Consider the following 18754-nt stretch of genomic DNA (forward strand, 5'->3'; position numbering starts at 1 on the left):
CGAGCTCGTTTGACTGATCACGTTGCCTGTGACCAAGCGCCAGCCATGCCTCTGGGTGCTTCGCTGTGAGGGCAGGATCATTTTGTGTTTTCTTCCCTTCCCTTGTTAACGGCATTTAACTGTGTCCTGGAGGGAGCGCGCAGCCAGCTCGCTTCTGCCTCCGTGGAAGCGGAGAGGCCGTGGAATGTTGCGTCAGAGGAGTTGCGCGGGTTTATTTAGTAACATCGGGGTAAAAAGGGTTTTAAAGCCTTTCAAACGATTCTGGGCTGCCCTCTGGGGAGGGTGCAGCCGTCTGCCGGCAGGGGAGGGTCTGCGCCCCCCCATCCCGGGGCAGGCTGCTTTCTGGCACCTCCTGCCTGCTGCTGCCGGCTGGCTGCTATGAAATCATCCCTTGGAGGTCTGGCAGAAAAAGTAGGAAGAGTCCGTGCTCACATTGGCCGTAGAGCTGATGTTTGGGTTTGGGCTGGGAGTGCAGTCCTAAGTGAATCCCCTGATTCTTCCCACATGATCTGGCGCTGCAGGGGGGTCTGGGGACACATGAACTGGATTCACGGCGCTGCTGCTAACCTGGAGGAGATGCTGCAGGTGCATGCGTGCTGGTTGCTCCTGGATGTTAATCCGCCAGACCCTGCTGGAGCAGATCCCGGTAAAACATCCGAGGCACGTGCGGGTGACCCCGCAGCACCAGCTTCCTCGCTCTGCAGAGCTGTTGGCACCCCCCTGCTCCCCAGCGTGTCGCAGCCGTGGCCACGGGTGGTCGTTCTCTTTGCGTGTATATTCACATCAGCCACCCCACCACCGTCCCCCCGCCTGGCGCAGCGGGCTGGGGGTGTTCGGGGCTCTGGGACAGTGTTCCGCGGAGACTGGGGGGAGGCTGGCTTTGCTTGGATGGCTGAAAAATAGTGTGCCTTGCGTTTGGGGGTGGGTTGGGTTTTTTTAATGAGCTGAAGGGAAAGTAGCTGCCCGGAGGTATGAGCCAGCACTGCAGCTGAGAGAAGGAACTTCTCATGCCATGGAAACAGGATGTATGTACGTCACATCTCTGCTAAAATATACATCAGCCTTTCTGCACGCACGTACTGTGGTGCTGCTGTATCCAAGTGGTTTGTCAAGGTCTACCCCAGGTGATAGGTCTGACGAGCTGGAATGCCCTTTCTTACCAGAGTTGCAGTTGAGCTCCTGTCTGCAGCATCCAGACGAGATCTCCAGTGGTTCTCTGGTAGTGGTGGCGGGGAGCTGGAGCTGATGCACAGCAAGGGGAGGATGCGGGAGCCAGTCCCTGGGACGCCTGCTTGGCTCCCAGTGTACCTGCTGTGGCCCTGGTGCCCCTGAAGATGTGAAGCCAGTGGTTACACCACTGGTTTGTTTTAAAGCGGGATGTGTCTGTGTTCGATGGGATTTCCAGCTCCAGCTGTGCATGGCTTTGCCCCTAAAGCATGACGCTTAACTTCAGACCTGTGCTGGATTTCCACGGGGTGTCTTTGCTAAGCAGCAGACGGGAGTGAAACGGTGCACACCAGCCGCCCTGCGGGCATCGTCTCTTTGGCTCAATGCCTGCTTTTAGTACAGGTAATGGTGGGTGGAAACGTGGTCTCACATCTAACCCAAGCTAACTGCCCAAAGAAGAAGTCACCCTGTTTATTGCCTCTTGCATTGGTGTCTGCATGGCTTCAGGGTGCGCCCTGGTTCAGCTCGCTGTTGCAATATCCACCCAAACCCTTGTGTTGTGTTGCCAGGGCACAAGCCGTGGGAGAGCGTGGCTGGGAAGATGAAAGAGGGAAACTAAGCCCATCCTGGCTGCCGGCCCCAGCTGAACTGGATTAGGTATCAAATGGAAGTGGTCACCTAAAGTAGCAGATAAACCAGTGTAGAGCAGTGGGTTGCTGGTCAGGGGAGTTCCTGCTGCTCCCTGAGGGCGACAGCCTCAAAGCTACCGAAGACGTGGGATGCTGGAGAAGAGGGTCTGGGAGAAGTGCAGGAGAGGGATCACGGTGTTAGTCTGTCATTGAAATGGTGGATAAAGCCAGTGGGGAGGATACTCCGTGTTAGTACCTAGCTGGCTAAATCAGCTGCCAGCCACCACGGCTGTTTAATTAAAGGTGAGCTTTGTGATGGGCGTCCTACAGGCTGTGCTCAGTTTGAGCAAGGAAAGAGTATAAGAAAGATTCAAGTTAAAAAAAATAAACTCAGAGATGCTGCAGCTCAGAGATCTTTATGAAAGGCGGTGGCTTCAACTAAAATTGCAGAGCAGCATCTCTGCTGCTCAGCTGGAGCTCTCCCTGATTGGATTTTTCACTATTGAGAGCGAAGTATTTCCTCTTCTCAGGGAAAGCCCCGGGACTTAAACAGGACCGCAGACTTCAACACTTTGTGGGTCCTTTTCAGGCTTAAGTCAGTCACGGAGTATCCGTCCGTAACATGGTGTTAATACCCCCTTGGTGCTGGCAGGAGGAGGCTGGCTGGCCTTGTGGGCTCGCCGGAGGGGCTCCAGCACGGTGGTCTCACGCTGGCTGGATGCCAGGTGCCCACCAAAGCCACTCTGTCACTGTCCTCAGACCGGGCGGAGGAGGGGAAATAGAGCGAAAGGCTCGTGGGTTGAGACACAGACAGGGAGAGATCACTCGGCAGTTAGCATCACTGGCAAAGCAGACTTGACTTGGGCAAATGAGTTTAATTTATTATTGTTGAATACAGATAAAAACACCTTCCCCCCAACCCTCCCTTCCTCCCGGGCTGAACTTCACTCCCGATTTCTCGCCCTCCTCCCCTCCAGCGGCACAGGGGGACAGGGAATGGGGGCTGCAGTCAGGTCATCACGTGTCTCTGCTCCTTCCTCCGCAGGGACAGGGCTCCTCACACTCTGCCCCTGCTCCAGCGAGGGCTGTCCATGGGTCACAGCCCCCTGCGGGCACCCCCCTGCCCTGGTGTGGGGTCCCCACAGGTCACAGCCCCCATCCCCCTGCCCTGGGCCGTGGGGTCCCCCACGGGCTGCAGGTGGGGGTCTGCTCTCCCGTGGGCTGGGGGCACAGCCTGCCCCGCCGGGGACTCTGCTCCGGTGCCTGGAGCCCCCCGGCCTCCTCCTGCCCCAGCTGGGGGGCTGCAGGGCTGCTGCTCTCACAGTCTCACTCCTCTCTTCCACTGCAAACTGTCACACAGTGTTCCCTGCCCCCCCGCTTCTGAAATACGTTATCCCAGAGGTGCTGCCACCATCACCGATGGGCTCGACCTTGGCCAGCGGCGGGTCCATCTTGGAGCCCGCTGGCATTGGTTCCATCGGGCATCAGGGAAGCTTCTGGCAGCTTCTCACAGAAGCCACCCCTGCACCCCCCCCGCTACCAAAACCTTGCCACACAAACCCACTACATCCACAGAGCTTGGGTTTCTGCTCTGAGACTTTTCCCCCTAAAACCCCCTAGAAAGATCTTCCTGTTCAGGTGCAGAGCTGCCCCATCCTTCTGCTGTGTCCACGACCACTCCTGTAACACCTGTTTTCCCCCAAAAAACCCTGGTGCCACTGCCTGTAGGATTGTTAGCTGATCTGTTAGGTCAGTGATTATAGGATTGTTTTAACTTTTCCTGTTTAATTTTCCTCCTTATGTTGCAAGAACTAGCAGGCTCAAAAAGCAGGTGATTTCTTTATGTAGTAAATACGTGAAGAAACCCTTGAGAGGAGCTTCACTTTCGGCTTTTAAAATTTAGTATCAAGAATGACTAGCAAGGTGGTGCTTGCATTGTTAGGTGCATCAAAAATACATTAATTAGGTTTTCAGATTTTGAAAAAGTGGGAATATTCCATTTTGTAGCTGGGCATCCGGCAAGATGTTTTTGCAGGACAACGTCGAGTTAAACGCACGTGTGGCCACACTACGTGATGGGAAAGGTGCTTTGGTTTCTTGCTGAGAAACCTGTTAATGAAAAGGCTGCTTGTCAGTTCCCTGTCTCCTGGATGGATCCTTAAACTCACAGCCGTGTTTACCACACGTTAAAATAAGTTTTACAGCTTTCAGTGGACAAACATGAATGGAAACAGAGGTTTTAGAAGAGGAGCTTTGGAGATGCTATCCCAAGCTGCAAGAGGGGTGCTTCCATACCGTGTAACCACGGTGTTGGGACCGTACGCTCGGCTCGGGAGCATCCACAGGTGATGGAGCTGCCCGAGGCTGATGTACACCAGCTGTACAGTGGGGGGATGCCTACATCATTGCACTGTGCTGCGTCTTGGGAATGTTAAATTAGAAACGACTTTACAGCCTGGCCCCTGGGCTTTCTAATTTGTAGTCCTTCTTTCTTGCAGGTGAATGGAAAGGGTTCGTTATGGTGCGTTGACCCAGAATATAAGCCTAACCTCGTGCAAGCCCTGAAAAAGCAGCCTTTTCCCTCAGCGCTTGCATTTTATACTCCACCGGCGTCACCACCAAGGTAGGTGAATGTTCTCGTCCAAGCAGGGTGTGTGGTTCATTGCTCACCTAGCAGAGATGTCCACGCAGATACTGATGTGTTGTTACCAGCTGCCACCCGCGAGAGGAACCAGAGTGGGGCTTAGGCAAGGCGGGGAGATGCGATGGGCTCGGGCAGCAGATCTGGGCTTCATGTCCGACTCATCTTTGTAACTGTGGGAGTGTTTAAAAGAAGGTGGTCAGGGCTGTGCTGGGTGTTTACTGGTGAGCCCCATTTCTCTGGAGGGGAAGGCAGGTGGTCCCAGGAGCTGGAGCAAAATTCTGCTTCAAGCACGGTTCACCGGGACTGGTCTAGGTTGCCCAGTGCTGCTAGCGTGGGAGGAGGTGTGTGTCTTCTCCTGTAAGTCACTTGTCTGGATATAAAATGTATATGTTCTATGCGGTTGTCAAAAACAAGTTTTCTACAACCTGAAGTGCTTAGAGAGGCTGGTCTGAGAGAAAGGTGTTTTCTCAAAAAGCATTTTGCAGCAGCGATGGGAAGAACAGCCTTTACCATAAAGACACTCTGAGGTGGAGCGTGCAAGGCTTCTGAAATCAGGGCTTCCTCATCCGACACATTTTAAGATTAGGCAACAGATTTTGGAGAATTTGAAGTCAATGTCATGTGCTCTCAGTAGAGGAACAGCAGCTGGGCCAGCCTGCAGGGGCAGGACGGGGAGGAGGAGGAGGACAGACAGCAGAGAGGAACGCGTTGCTGTTGGTGAGCTCAGTTCTTAGGTAGGCAGCGGCCGGTTTGTCTAGTTCAGCAAAGAAGTTGGGTGAGATAAGAGATAATTATGGTCTGCACATTGCCCTGTGCCTTAACCTTACTGCGAGGAGTTTCCTTAATAAACAGGAGGAACTGGGATGACCGGAGCAGGATGTAGAACTGATAACGTCGAGCAGATGTTTCTAAGGGTCCAATGGGACATTGACCCTGGGAGCTGGCACCCCCGTGCAAGCCTCGGCCGTCTGGCAGTGGTGAAGATTTGAGTGGCATGAGTTTTTCCAGTTGGGCTTGTAACCCACAAGATGCAACAGTGGTCTCTGACCTTCCAGTAACCCAGAAGGTGTAACTAACTGGTCTCTGACTTTCCAGACGTCTTGAGCTGTGAAGGGTCATCTTAGGTTTCAACGAGTGAGGCAGAAGTGTTCTGTTTTCCAGCTCTCTTCTGGAACGGGAGCACTACTGAAATAACCCTGAAGCATTTAAGTATTAAGAAATAGTCAAATTGGAACGTATGAGTGGCTTTTACAGGGTCAAAGATGATTAAAACTACTGTCATGGGACTGTAGATGCTGGTGCTTTTACAGGCTTCAATGTTTCTACGTAAGGGCATGGACTTCTGTTATCTGGTACAACTTGAGTGAAGGTTTGGTCCTTGAAAGCTATGTTAATAACTGTCAAACTTCAAAATTTAGTGAATAATACAGATGGGAAGAAAGCTCTAGATGTCGTCTACCCAGCCAGAGGAGCAGAGGATCGCGACAGCCTCAGCCTAGGGCAGGTCCTTCAGAGCCTTGACCAGTTAAGCTTTTAATATCTCCAAGGTCTTCAAGATTAGTCCAACGATACAAGCACTGAGGTGTGATTTGCCCAGGTTGTATAAATACAACGTACTCAAATTAGGTGTTGGGAATGAGAGGTTTTATCTGAACGCTGAAGTACTTGCAAGATCAGGGCTTTAATTTGAAGCTGTTGGTTTTGGTAACTCTTTTTTTCCTTCACTGAAGAACTAGTCACACTTGCCAACAATCACAATTAAAGGAAATCCTGATCCTAATGAAGCCACATGGCAAAATTCCCACTGACTTCAATATGTGAAGGGCTGTGCAGCGCTGGTGTTTGTAAGGACAACAAAATAAAAGCACTGCTGAAATTCTCCCTAATGAAAGCCGGTTTATTTTCCTTTAATAATAAAAAAACATTTGTACGGCTTTCAGTCATACACTGAAAAACAGACTTAATTTTTTTTCCCCTTTCACATTTAAAAAATCTTGGATTAGATTGAAATTCTGGCCGAATTTTGGGGAAGGGCCCCCAAGGGGCTGCCGTGTGTGCCGGGAGGTGCAGCTGGAGGGAGGCTGGAAGGGCTGCCCAGATCCATCTCCAGGGTGATGCTGGAATTGTGCTGTGAGAGCCTCTGAATTTGTCTGTGGGAGGGTTACAGCCTGTTTGCGGGGAATATACCTATCATTCAGCAGGATTTAAAAATGAAATGTAAGGTGTTACGTTGGGCAGAAGCTTTGCAAAACTGTAATCTGTGTCTAGTTACACTGAAATTTGTTTTATCGCAGATGATTGGCGTCACCGTTTTATTTCTGCACAGCTTGTTCAGCAAGGCAGTGCGAGGCCCTCGGCTGCCTTCTCTTTCCGGTACTACGTGTATTAGATCCCTGGGCTCTGGGGATGGCCAGGGTCCTCATCTTGCAAGTACATTATGCAGATGCATAGCTGGTCTTAATCAATACTAAGCCTTAATTGGTTCTAGGAAAGCTCTATGTGGATGTGATTCTTGAAGGATCTGAGCTCAGGCAAAAGGATGAAGTTGTTCAGCAACTCTGTGTCTGGTTTATCTGCAGAGCCAGCCACGTTGGGATGGGTCCATTGCTTCCCTTGGGACTTTTTAAAAAATTTTTTTTTCTTTTTTTTTTTTTAAATTTCCCTCCCCCCTGTTTTTGGATCTGCTCCCTTTGCACTCCATCACCCCTACAAGAAAACATACCAGGCAGTGAGCTTGAGTTCTGCACGTGTTTGTGCTCAGCTGCGCTGGATCTTTTTCCCTTTGGGTACCACATTGGGAGATGCTTAAATATTACTCCCCTTTTCAGTAGCTTTGGCTACCGGCGCCGGGCAGGCTGCAGTGCTGCCAGAGCTCCTTACAGAGCTCGATGATGTATTTCAAGCCACCTTGCTTTGATTTTTTCCCTCCTGCACTATACCAACCTTTGGAGCTGTTACCAGTGGCCAACTGGGTTTGGATAATATGATGGCAAGTCGGAGCAGCAAGAGTATGAACCGAGCATCCCTCATTAACAGCTGCGCAGAGTAGCTGAACTCAGGGTTGTTGGGATATGTGCAGCCACAGCACTGGCCAGGGAGCAGTGAAAAACATTTTCTTCAAAACTGAACATAATGAAGATTTTAGTTTAAAAAAGGTATTTTAAAAATCAAAGTCATTGTTTGGGTTCTAATCAATGATCTAGACAAGTAATGAAAAAAGAAAAAAGTTAAGCACTTACCAGCTTTGTGATTTTGGAGGGATTTGTGGCTGTGCCTTATTTTGCAAAATAGTGCTGCCTAGATGTGATAAATATTAAACATGCCTTAATCGTAGAAATCACCCCATTAATCCCATGAGGTTGCTGTTACAGGTTGGGCTTGAAAATTCTGCTCATCACTCTGTGAATTCTTCCAGTGATACTGTAAAAGATGCACATTGCCATGTTTCATGCAATTTTAATAGTTGTGTACTATTTCTGTTTTATCTATTCCCAACTGTTTGCTGGTATATTTATAATGAAATGAATAATTAGGACTGGGTGTGTAGCAGAAAATCATATAAAAGCTTCAACGTGCCCTTTATACTGTAAGGTATTAAGCAAGACTTTGCTTGGTGCAAAGCTGGTCTTACAATGCAAATAAACAGACGGCATCACCATAACAGCCCAGCTTCAGATAACTTTTAAACCAGCAGATATTTTGGTTTGCTTTAGTTTTTGGCTCTTCCCCAGTTTTTTGCACGACACAGCCTTTTGTTTTTATTGATCTCCCACCACCATTTCAAAGAGCAGAGGGACACAACTGGTCCTTACCCATTCTCTTGCTCATGGGCTTCAAGCATCCCTGTAGAAGCTAATGTTTTGTTCACTTGTAGGTTTGGCTTACTAGAAAATACACATCTCTGTTTAAAATCCAGCCTTTAGGCAGGTACATAAAACCTATAGAAGCCGGTATCTCTTGCCAGCAAGACTTTTGCTTAGTGTGTGCATGTTTGGAGGTGTTTTGCAAGTGCTGATGATGGCTTACACAAACCGTCGACCATTGGGTCAAGCCTTCTACTGATCACAACAGAAATTGCTCTATTGTGCATTGAACTGTGGTGATGGGGTTGGGTTTGTTTTCACCTTTCTGTGATCGTAGCATTGTGCCTACTATGCTTTGTAGAAATCATTTGGCTAATTAGGGCTTGGCTTTGACCTGTTGAATTTCTTTTCAGTAGGTCAGCGTCCCCTCACTACCTAACTTCAGTCCTTCAGCAGAACCATGGCCGATCTCTCAAAGGTAAGCTTTTAAGTTTAATATTTTTTTTAATTAAATAATTTTCTTTTGCACTGCTCCCCTAGTTTTAGTCGCAAGCACGTACTGAAGCCCAGCTGATGATGCGTATGGACCTGCTGTGAATGCTCTGCTAGATGATGAAAAAACCTGATGTAGTAGAACACATGCTTATTATATTAGCCACTTGCGTACTAAGTTTAAATCTCTAAGATGAATTTCAATATGTAATGGGGCCGTCTTGTTCTGCCAGCAAAGTATTTAGCAGACACATCACTCCCAAATATGACCTACTTAAAGAATGAATAGTTCAGTGGAAAACAAATCTGGAAGCTACGTATGTCTGCGCGAGTTTTATTGGTTAGCAAGAACTGAGAAGAAAAGGTAGCAAATTCTAATGGGTAAAACCTGAGGGATGTGGCCACAGAAGCCCCTTAATGATGGTTGTTTGATACAGGTGGGTGGATTTGCAGGGGAGCAGGATGGAACAACAAATATCCTTCAGTGAGTACCTCGCGGCTGCGTGGTGCTTTTCACTCGCTTGCCAAAAAGTTGGGCACAAGCTGGTGTTACTGCCGCTGTAGTTACCCAGAACTGAGGTTTTCCTGCCTATTAACCCACTTAACAGAATAGCCTCATGATGTCTGTTTAGTTTAAGGCATCACCTTAAATATTGCAGCTCTTGGGAGAGGGGAAGAGGATGGGTTTAACATATGGACTCTGAGTACAGGTCTTGATGCTGTAGGCTGCAGTGCTGCTCCTCAACCGAATTTATGTCCGTGTTTCCTGCACCAGTCATGAAGTAGGTGCAGGAGAAAACAAGTCCTGTCCGCAACCAAAAGCTTTTATGTTGTATAAATGTTATTTTAACCATAGTCACCAACACTTGGTGGAGAAAGGTTGGCTGGGACCGGGTCACGCCGCAGGGTATTGCTGTGGATGACTGAACTCTTCTTGCCATGGCAGGAGCTCAGCGGCACGACACGTTTCCCTGTCGAGCAAGTGAAACAGCTGCCCGTTGGTGACGTTTCAGAAGGTGCCTGTCCCTCCCGTGGTCCCTGCGGTGGCTGGCACCAGCGTCAGGGCACCTGCCCGGGGCGGGGGCTGGGCACCGGCAGCAGCATGCGGACAGAGCTGGGACGTCAGCATAGCTACGCCGGTGCTTTTGTGGCACAGGCAAACCCGAGGCGGTACTGCTGCTGAGAAAGAACTCGGTTGGGGGGCTGGTTTTTTTGCTGTTTTATTTTCTGGGAATCCCAGCTGAAGGGCAGCATTGCTTGTCTTTCTGGTGTCCCCTTCCTTAGCCCGCTGGGATCTACCTACTCTTACAGGTTTTAATGAGTGTTAGAGTAACAAGGACTTAGCCACAGTTCTGTCCTAGGGATTTCTACTTTTGCTTTCCATGAGGAAAACAACCCAGCCAGATTCAGATTTTAAAAAAAAAAAAAAAAAAATTAAGATGGAAATCTGTTTGTCGTTGACAGTCCAAATGCAAATAGAAGTAGCAACAGCTGTTGAACAGAAGATGGTTACTTGATTTGCCCATGTGTACTCTTTAAAAAGTTTTCTTCATTTTAAAACATTTTAGTGGGCCTTGGCACCAGGAGGGCGTGAAGCAGCGTGCTGGGTGTCACAGCGTTTCCTTTGCAGAAGCCTGTTGAGCACATCTTCCACCTCACTGCTAAAGCTTAATACGTTGAAGGCTTGTCCTCGTCACAAAATAGTAGTAATTTTTTTTTTTTTAAGTGGTAAAAATGGTGCTCAACTTTTAAAGGGCCAATTCCATGAAAAAGTGAGTATGTGTTGATTTGTTGCAGAGGAGTGTTAAAACTCTTTCAGAAGGGCCGCCAGCGAAGCAGGAGATGAGCAGCGTGGTGCTCTGGTTTTGCTGGCGCAGTAGGCTTTGGGGTGGGAAAGTTGCTTTTAGTTTTCAGCCATAAGCCAGAAACATCGATTAGGCAGCCAAGGTATTTTAGAGACCAGACAGCTGCCTGGTCCACAGCTGATAATCACCACGCATCCAGGTGGAGGTTTTGTGGTGGTACCCAGGTGGCAAGGAAGCATCCTTGGCTGGATAGATCTGGGATTCTCAGGGCTTGGTAAAGAATACAGGAAATCCCCCTCCTCTTAGTGATTTCGCTGGTGTGTCCTATGACAGGTTTGGAGATTGCCAGTCCGATGGTAGCTATTCCAGTTTGCTACACCGGAGGTGCCGAAATAATGACATATGTCTGCTGCCATTTAATTTCTGCATCTCAGTGAACCTGTTCAGCATCTCCCTGGCATCAGAGGCAAGCCATGAATGTTCCCGGGGTCGCACAGGGCGGCTGTTGTGCAGATGCAAGAATTCCTTGTAATAATGTGCTTCCTCAGCCATTCTGCTGGGGAGGCACAAATTTGGGAAATGATGCTCTAGCGTGGAGAGCAATCACAAACGAAGCCAAAGCACATCAGTGGTGATGCAGAGTACTGATAAGACGTCACTGCAGAAGCGTCTCTCCTCTTGCTTTGGGGGTACTAAGACACAGAAGTGTTCCTTGCAGATAGTAATTCTATGTTGCATTAATGCCTCCAATTGCTTGTCATTGTTACAAGGTGGTGCTCATATACAACATCAGATATTAAAATAAAACGTCTGTCATAGTAAGTCAAGAGTGGGAATATTTCACTTTCTGATTACAGTGGTGGAGGAAAGGAACTCTTCATGCTTATTTTTAATTTATTTTTGTCAGCTGGATACATGTGACTTGCAAATTCAGGGGCTCTATTGCTGCCAAAGAAAGACGAAACAGAATTAAAAAAATAATCCATGAGTTCAATGGGATAGACCTGCGTTGGGAACAGCAGCTCAGTCCCCTTTTCACGTTGGTACAACATTCCCAAGTTGTCACACTCTTCAAATTCCTCCTTGGCCAGGAGTTAGGGACAGTCATGTAAGGTAAAGAAGCCAAACTGACAATTTGGCAGATCCCTTGCCAAAGCTAACCCTCCTCTCAGATTCAGTAATACAGTTAATGCATATAATGGCGGGGGGGAGGGGGGAGGAAACAAACGCCATCAAAAATGATGTTGCTGATGTCTCACATCAGCAGTTCCCAGCCGGCACCAGTTCCACAGGACTGGGGGCCCATTCAGCTCGGTGCTGGTACCCACCAGTACGTTGTTGTCCAGCCCTGCTTCTCCACTCACTGCTCATATGTACATACGGACATACATATGGATGCTGTGGGTGTGGGCTTTTGCTCTGAGGCACCAAGGCTCTTGTGTGAGCTCACCTTCTCTTTGCACCTCTTTTGCCTCGTTGCATTTTTCTTATATATTTTCTTACATATTTCTGTCCTGTATACGGAGTATTCATCATCCATCTCTGAAGTGAGCGAAGGAAGACCTTGGATTTCCTCTTGTTTTAAAATGCATGTGCGTGTCCAGAAATGAGTGGGAAGGGTGTGCTAGTATTTTTTTGCTTTTCCCCTAATTCTGGTTACAAATGCCACTCTCTGCCATGACATCCTCGGGGTGCCCTTTCTGAGATGCAAGCAAACCAGTCCGGGTGGCAGAAGATGCCGTTCTATAGCAGCGCTTGTCACCGTAGCTGGAAGCGCCTGGGTTCAGCTAAATCTTCTTAAGTGCCTATTTATTATTTAGATCCCTGTGCTTTCTAGATCGAGCAGTTCAGTGCCCTTTACCCCCTCATCTCCTCGATTTTTTCCGTTTGACTTGCTGTTAGTATGAATAATATTGCTGGAGGAGAGAGGTGTGCTGAATCAGTGCTGTGTGAACGGGCACGGTCGCTCTCAGCCTTGCACATTCGCATAAGCGGGGCACAAAGCTGCTGAGATGCTTTGCCGTGCCGTATGCGTAATCCTTCTCTCCCAACCAGTACAAACAAAGCCACTTGTTGATAAGTGTAGCAACAGCATCATTGTATGAGTGTCTAATTAATGTCGCTGATTCTTGGCTTCAGCTTTGGTAAGCGCAACGTGAGTATTCAGCATCTGAGTATCATAGTTAAGTCATGAGACTGCCCTATAACCGCGCTGTGTCGGAGTCACGCTCTGTCTGAATTCGTGCTATATTTTCCCCACCCTGTTCTTTATTGTAGGCCAGTATATGCAGATATATGTTCTTCATATGTGCTTAGGACCTCATTTTGTTCAGGCTTACCTGAGATCTAACGTTTTGCTCTTTCTGCTTCACAGAATGCGATATTGATGCTGCTACTGCAATGATGCTGTTAAATACTTCCATTCAACAAGGGATGCTGGACTGTAAGCATGAGCCTTTTTTTTTCTTTCTTCTCTGCCCAGTAGCTAAATGTTTTCCCTATAAAGTTTCAAGAAACGGGTATGGTCTAGTTTCCAAATAGTAAGAGCAGTCAAGAAGCGATTCTGGTTCGATTATTCTTTCTGCAAACATTACAGAGTTTGACAGAACCACCTTCTCCCTGCACGCCCACCCCACCCACCCACCCCAAAGTTTATGTTTTTTCTGCAAAGTTCTTCTCCTGCCCTCTTTGTGCTGGATGGGAAGAAGAGTTTCCTAGCTGCTTCTCTGTTTCTCCAGCTCTAGTTTTGATTAGCTGAAGACCGTTGTCACTGTGGGTGACTGTAAATGCGCACACGGTATTACAGCTCCCAAATTTGCAGCCAGCCAGCCACCGTGCGCTCGTTCTGCAGGGGACCTTCTCGGAATATTTGCTGACGATCCTTGTTTTTAATAGGTGAGAAACCTCAGCCTCTGAAGACACCGAAGAAGAGGAGTTACGGCAGTGCGTTCAATCCTCCCAGTTCCATGAACCTGCAGGAAAACGATTCCACGGCCACCAATATCGATCCGAAGGAGGATCACAACTACAGTGCCAGCAGCATGGGCTCCCAGCGCTGTGCGTCCCGGTCCAGCGTGTCTTCCTTGTCCTCCCTTGACGAGGTGTACGACTTCATCTCCAAGAGCAGCCATGACGGCAGCGATGGCAGCGAAGGGTTTCACAGCGAAGTGGATACAGACGTTGACTACGAAGATGATCCTCTTGGAGACAGTGGCTATGCCTCGCAACCTTGCGGAGATACCTCTGAGGAAAGTCAGCCTAACAACAAAGCACTCAAGGAGTTATGTCAAGAGATCGATGAGGAGCTGAAGGAAGCGGCAGGGTCTCTGCTCCACCTCGCTGGCATCCAAACGTGCTTGAGTTCCTTAATAAGTACTGCAAAGTCCCACTGTCACAAGCAAAGGAAAAAATAGTGTGTTTGTCAGTGTTGAATATATACATATATTTTTTTTAATTGTGGCAATACTCTTCTACTTTTACCCTTCACAAGGGAGATCAAAGCCATAAGAGGACTCATTGCTTTTTTATTTTTGGCGCTAACTATAATTTAGCCATTTATTTTTAAATCACTGCCTAAAAAGAAAAAAAAATATTTAATCTTCTCAAATTAGAAGAGATGCATGACTTGTGAAAACCTGAAAGCATACTTCTTAATGATCACTTTTAATTTTTTTTTTCTTTTTAATAGTCAATTTTATTTTTTCCTCCCAGAGATATGTCTGTTCAGATGCACATTGTGGATCATATTTACATCTCTGCTGGCTCCATCTGTAGAGGTGAACCTTGCCCTGTCTAAGGGCTCTGACTTCCATGTAAAAGACTGAAAAGGAGGAGAAAAAAGAAAGAAAGGGGGAAAAAAAGGCCCTGGCCTCAGTTGGCTTCTCCTGCTTGTCCTCTCTTGGCTCTTCTGAGACAGGTCCCAGTGGAAATGCTTGTGAAGCAACTCCAGGTGGCTGCAGTTTTCAGCCCCTGTGACACAGCAGCTGAAAACCTGTAGCGCCTCAGGAGCTGCTTCCAGCCAGATGCTCAGTGCCCCCTGGAAGAGTGGGGACAAAGGGTGGCTCAGGTGGGTACCATCTGCAGGTTTCTTTTTTTCCCTCCTTCCCCCAAATCTGTTGTGTGGTCAGATTCCTGAAGGAAAACAGGTGGGGTTTTTTTTATCCTTTCCTGGGGGCTTTTTTCTTGGGGGAGCGCGTGTGTGTGTCCTTCCCGTGCAGGTGCCCGCATGCATACGCATGCCTTGGGTGTAGCTGGCGGTGAAAGCTGCCGCTCACCAAGGTTGATGTTGTCCTCACGTTACCACCACTGTTAAATGCATAATCCTGCCACATCCACCCTTCTGCCCCCCTATCCCGATGCAGGGAGGGGGAAAAAGAACCCAACAGTTGATGGTGGAGACCACCTGGAGGAGGTGGAGGCTTCAGGTGGTGAAAAGCTGCTGAAAAGGGCACGTCTTGCCCCGAATCCCCAAATAGAATAGCTTCCTTTTGGATCGGTGAACCCTGAATTGCTTTGGGGGTTTTTGCCCCTTCCCCCCAGTGCTCACTGGTTTTGTCACATGGGCTGTCCACACCTTTTGTTTCCCAGATGACTGTGCCTTGTGCGTGTGACCCCTGCCAGCCTCCTGCCGCCTGCGGGGCACCTCACGTAGCCTTTGAGTGTACAGCGTAGCTCGGGAGGACCTCTCTGTTCGGGGAAGAAACTCCTTCACAATTCATTTTTGCAATAAAAGAACCTCTTTATAGTTCCCAGACATCCTTCAGCCAAAAATGTTTTAGTGGTATGGTGAAACTTTTTTCCTCCATTTTTTTTTTCCTTTTAAAATCAGTGGTTATTGCTTACATGTTCCTGTAGATGATGCCACTTTTTTTAGTTTCTGTTCAAAAATGGGTAAGCAGTTCTGTTGGAGTGGGTTTTAACAGTACTGTACATTATAAGGATGCCTTAAGTATGTTGCAGAATTGAACAACTATCAAAGGTCATCTTTCCTGTTTCTGAAAGGCAGCATGATGTGCCATAAATGTTCTCACTACCACGTGAAGCTATTGCTTCCAGCAGGTGTCGGGCAAGCTGGTCGAAAATTAGGAGCAGAGCCACCTAGGAAACCAATGTCCACTGTTTTGGTTATTGAAAACAGTGCTGGATCCAGCCAAAAGTTCACCTTTCCCTGACAGGGTATTTTTCTGGCTATGTGGAGGCCTTTCTTAGATCAGGGGGTTTGAGTTGGGGTTTTTTTTCTTGTGGTTTTTTTTTCCCTTGGTTTTTTTTTCTTCTTTGTCAGTCTCTTCATGAATACTTCCATAAACTGTCTGTTTCAAATACCAACACAGCCGTGCTGCCGAAGGTCTGTTGCTCTGAGGGCCTCTTCCAGTGCCTCTTGAAGACAACGGTGGTGCTCCCGCTGGCTCGATGGCTGTTGGATCAAGCCTGAAATATTTTGAGGTGGTTTGTGTTTGGGAATTTAAAGCCAACCTTATGGGTTTTTTTAAAGCACAAACACTAGGAGAAAAAGTGTTGTGTTGGGGTTTTTTACTTGGTTGTTTTTTTGTTTTTTTTTCCCCAGTTACTTCAGTTTAAAAAATTATTTATTTCTTGAAAGGGAAGAAGAATACTCTGCTGCATCCCTGCTTTGTGTGAGCACCCGTTAGCCTACACCCATAACAGGGCAGCATGTGTGCAGACGTGTATGTCTTCTGGATGTCACAAGTGGTGCATTAGCCAATTAAAACTGTTATTGGATGTGTTACTGATGGATAGTAGGGGTAAAACTCGCGATTTCAAAGAAAATGAAGTACCAGCGCAGTGGTTCTTAGGATTTTGGAGTGTGGAGGTACGAATGCTTGGTGGAACTGCTTTTTGCTCACGGGTTTGCTTTTGTACCTTGATGGAAAACTGCCAAGAGCGGAGTTTGTGTCAATGTGAAAACGAGGATTCGGCTACACAGAAATAGTGTTAGCAGCCTGGGATTTTGCTCGGTGCCATGATTTCATTTGCATGCTGTTGAAGAGGGGTGCTATTGGGCTCCCGCTGAAGGTGGCTGCAGCTTCTCTGTAGCTTCCAGTGAAAGCTGGATCGAGGTCCAAGTAGTCTGGAAAGTGCTCCATGGTTTGGTTTGGTTTGGTTCCGAATTATTTTTTTGCCTCAGATGACATTTGAGAAGGTTAATACTTACTAGGAGTGTGGCTGTGCTGCTGTTAACCCTGAAGTTGGTGATGACTACTTCAGAATTTCGGAAGGGATGGGGTTGGGATGCTAACACTGCATTTAATTACCGTATGCAACAAGCAATAAAACCATACTAATCTGAAGTTAGTGGTGAAAGCTGCATCCATCCTTACAGCTTTTAGCCTGGGAGAACTGGAATTGTGGAAGGGGGGAAGTAATGGCAGCCTTTCCCCAGGATGCAGAGCACCTTCATGCTTTGCCGTCTTCTCTCTCTCCTTCCAAAGGAGAAGGCAGACGAGCAGTGCTCCTGGACCTGTTCTAGCACGTCGTCCCATGCCTCTGCCCGTACGTTTGGGCAGGCAAAGGCTTCATCTCAGTTGCAGAGCACCCCTCTTGGTAGTGGGAGAAGAGCTGCCCTTCCTTTCGCTTACATATCTAGCATCGGGTTTGGGTTTGCCACCTCAGTTAGAGACCCTGGTGTATATAGTATAAATGGAGTATAATTAAAAGTTATTTTGATTGTTGGGTTTGGGGTTTGTTTGGTTTGGTTTTTTTTGTTTTTTTGTTTTTTGTTTTTTAGTGACATATGTAAAATGTTCATGCCAATGATTGACTCGGATATATTTTGGCAAGAAAAGTATTAATGAACCACATTCAAGTCTTTAAATACAGTGAAGAAGTGTATGAGAGTCGTGTATAAGGGAGGCTGCTCTGTTCAGGATAAATCTGGTGTGAACACTCTACAAACCTGTATTGGCCTTTCAGATTCCAATACTAAATTACTGCTTTTGTGAAAGTCACATCAAACGTTTTAAAATCCGACTGTAAAGTGGAAGTTATACGGTTTGCAAATTTTCATCAGCCTGAAAAGTAAATACAAGCTTTGGTTAAAGCAAAGTACACTCGTACATGTTAATAATGGTGTAGTCAAAATATTTATTGAAAAGAAAAGGTAGACTATTTTAAATGTTGCACCTGCCATTATATCTTAAAGCACATTCTTCACACCTAACTGCCAGTGCCATTATCAAGTCTGTTTTATAAGTGTACATTTCTTCAAACTAAAAAGTGCATAATTAAAAGTATTATGTTACTGCCATATAGTGATATAAAACATTTTATAATTGCCAATTCATTGTAACTATTATTTATTTAAAAATGAATTGTAAGAATGCTTTCTGATCAAATGAACCAGAGTTGTTTTAAAACCGTTCCCATTAGCTTGTTTCTAATGTAGCATAAGCAATGTCCTTGGGTTTGTTTAGAATAATTTTGCCAGTAGGTGACCAATTCTAACCCGTTTTCCTCCGGTTTAGTCCTTTACCTGTTTTAAAGACTATTTACAGAAGTTTAGTTTTTTGTATGCTAATCTCTGTTAATTAAAATGTTTATAAATTTTATTTTTACCAAAGAGATGCAATTCATTATGACAAAATATTGCAGAATAAACTTTGTTTTATAACATTTGTGACTTTTCTGCCCACATTTTTCATTCAGATGATCAAAGGGGCTTTTCTAAAATAAACAGCATTGCAAACAGAAAGCGCTGTGTTCTCTCTTTATCTACAGACCCTGGTTCTGGTCTCAGGTGATGCTCTGAGTGCTCCACCTTCCCATTTAAAGCTCTCCCATGAGACTGGACTAGGGCAAAAAGCCAAATGTGTAATTCACCATAGGCTGGGTAAGGTGGCTGCATGCATGTGGAGGTCGTGTAAAATACCCTGCCAACCCACAGCAGGATTTGCTTGCAGTCAGGTTCACCCATAGCTGGCCCATAATGTTGGAAGAGCATCTAACAAAGGCAAGATTTCACCCTTTAACCTGGAACTCAGGGAATGTTTTGACATCTTGGAAATTGCTGAAGTACTACTGTGTACCTTTTGCCCTCCTGTGCAAAAGCATTTGTTTAAACAGAAATAAATCTTTTTCTGATGAAATTATTTCATTAACTGTAATTGTTTACAGTTCTGTATCCATATTGTGGCGGCCAAGTTGCTTGTATGATGCTCGAAGATCAACGGCGTGATACGGGACAGGTAATTCACAAAA

General features: G+C 46.9%; 1 protein-coding gene across 8 annotated transcripts in view; it reads left to right on the forward strand.

The window, feature by feature from the left end:
* The window catches only part of FOXN2 (forkhead box N2), a 34245-nt gene extending 16076 nt beyond the window's left edge, over window positions 1–18169 (forward strand). For 5 of the 8 annotated variants that reach the window (XM_040611837.1, XM_040611834.1, XM_040611833.1 and 2 more), the window contains 4 exons: window positions 4295–4419; window positions 8657–8721; window positions 12915–12983; window positions 13436–18169. In XM_040611837.1, the coding sequence (XP_040467771.1) occupies window positions 4295–4419; window positions 8657–8721; window positions 12915–12983; window positions 13436–13953 (777 nt within the window). In that variant the 3' untranslated portion in view covers window positions 13954–18169. The remainder of the gene's footprint in view (window positions 1–4294; window positions 4420–8656; window positions 8722–12914; window positions 12984–13435) is intronic. The other 3 variants (XR_005830366.1, XR_005830367.1, XM_040611839.1) reach the window with 3 other exon arrangements.
* Window positions 18170–18754: the final 585 nt, after the last annotated feature.

Source organism: Falco naumanni, chromosome 12 (assembly GCF_017639655.2).
Source record: "Falco naumanni isolate bFalNau1 chromosome 12, bFalNau1.pat, whole genome shotgun sequence".
Lineage (NCBI taxonomy): Eukaryota > Metazoa > Chordata > Aves > Falconiformes > Falconidae > Falco > Falco naumanni.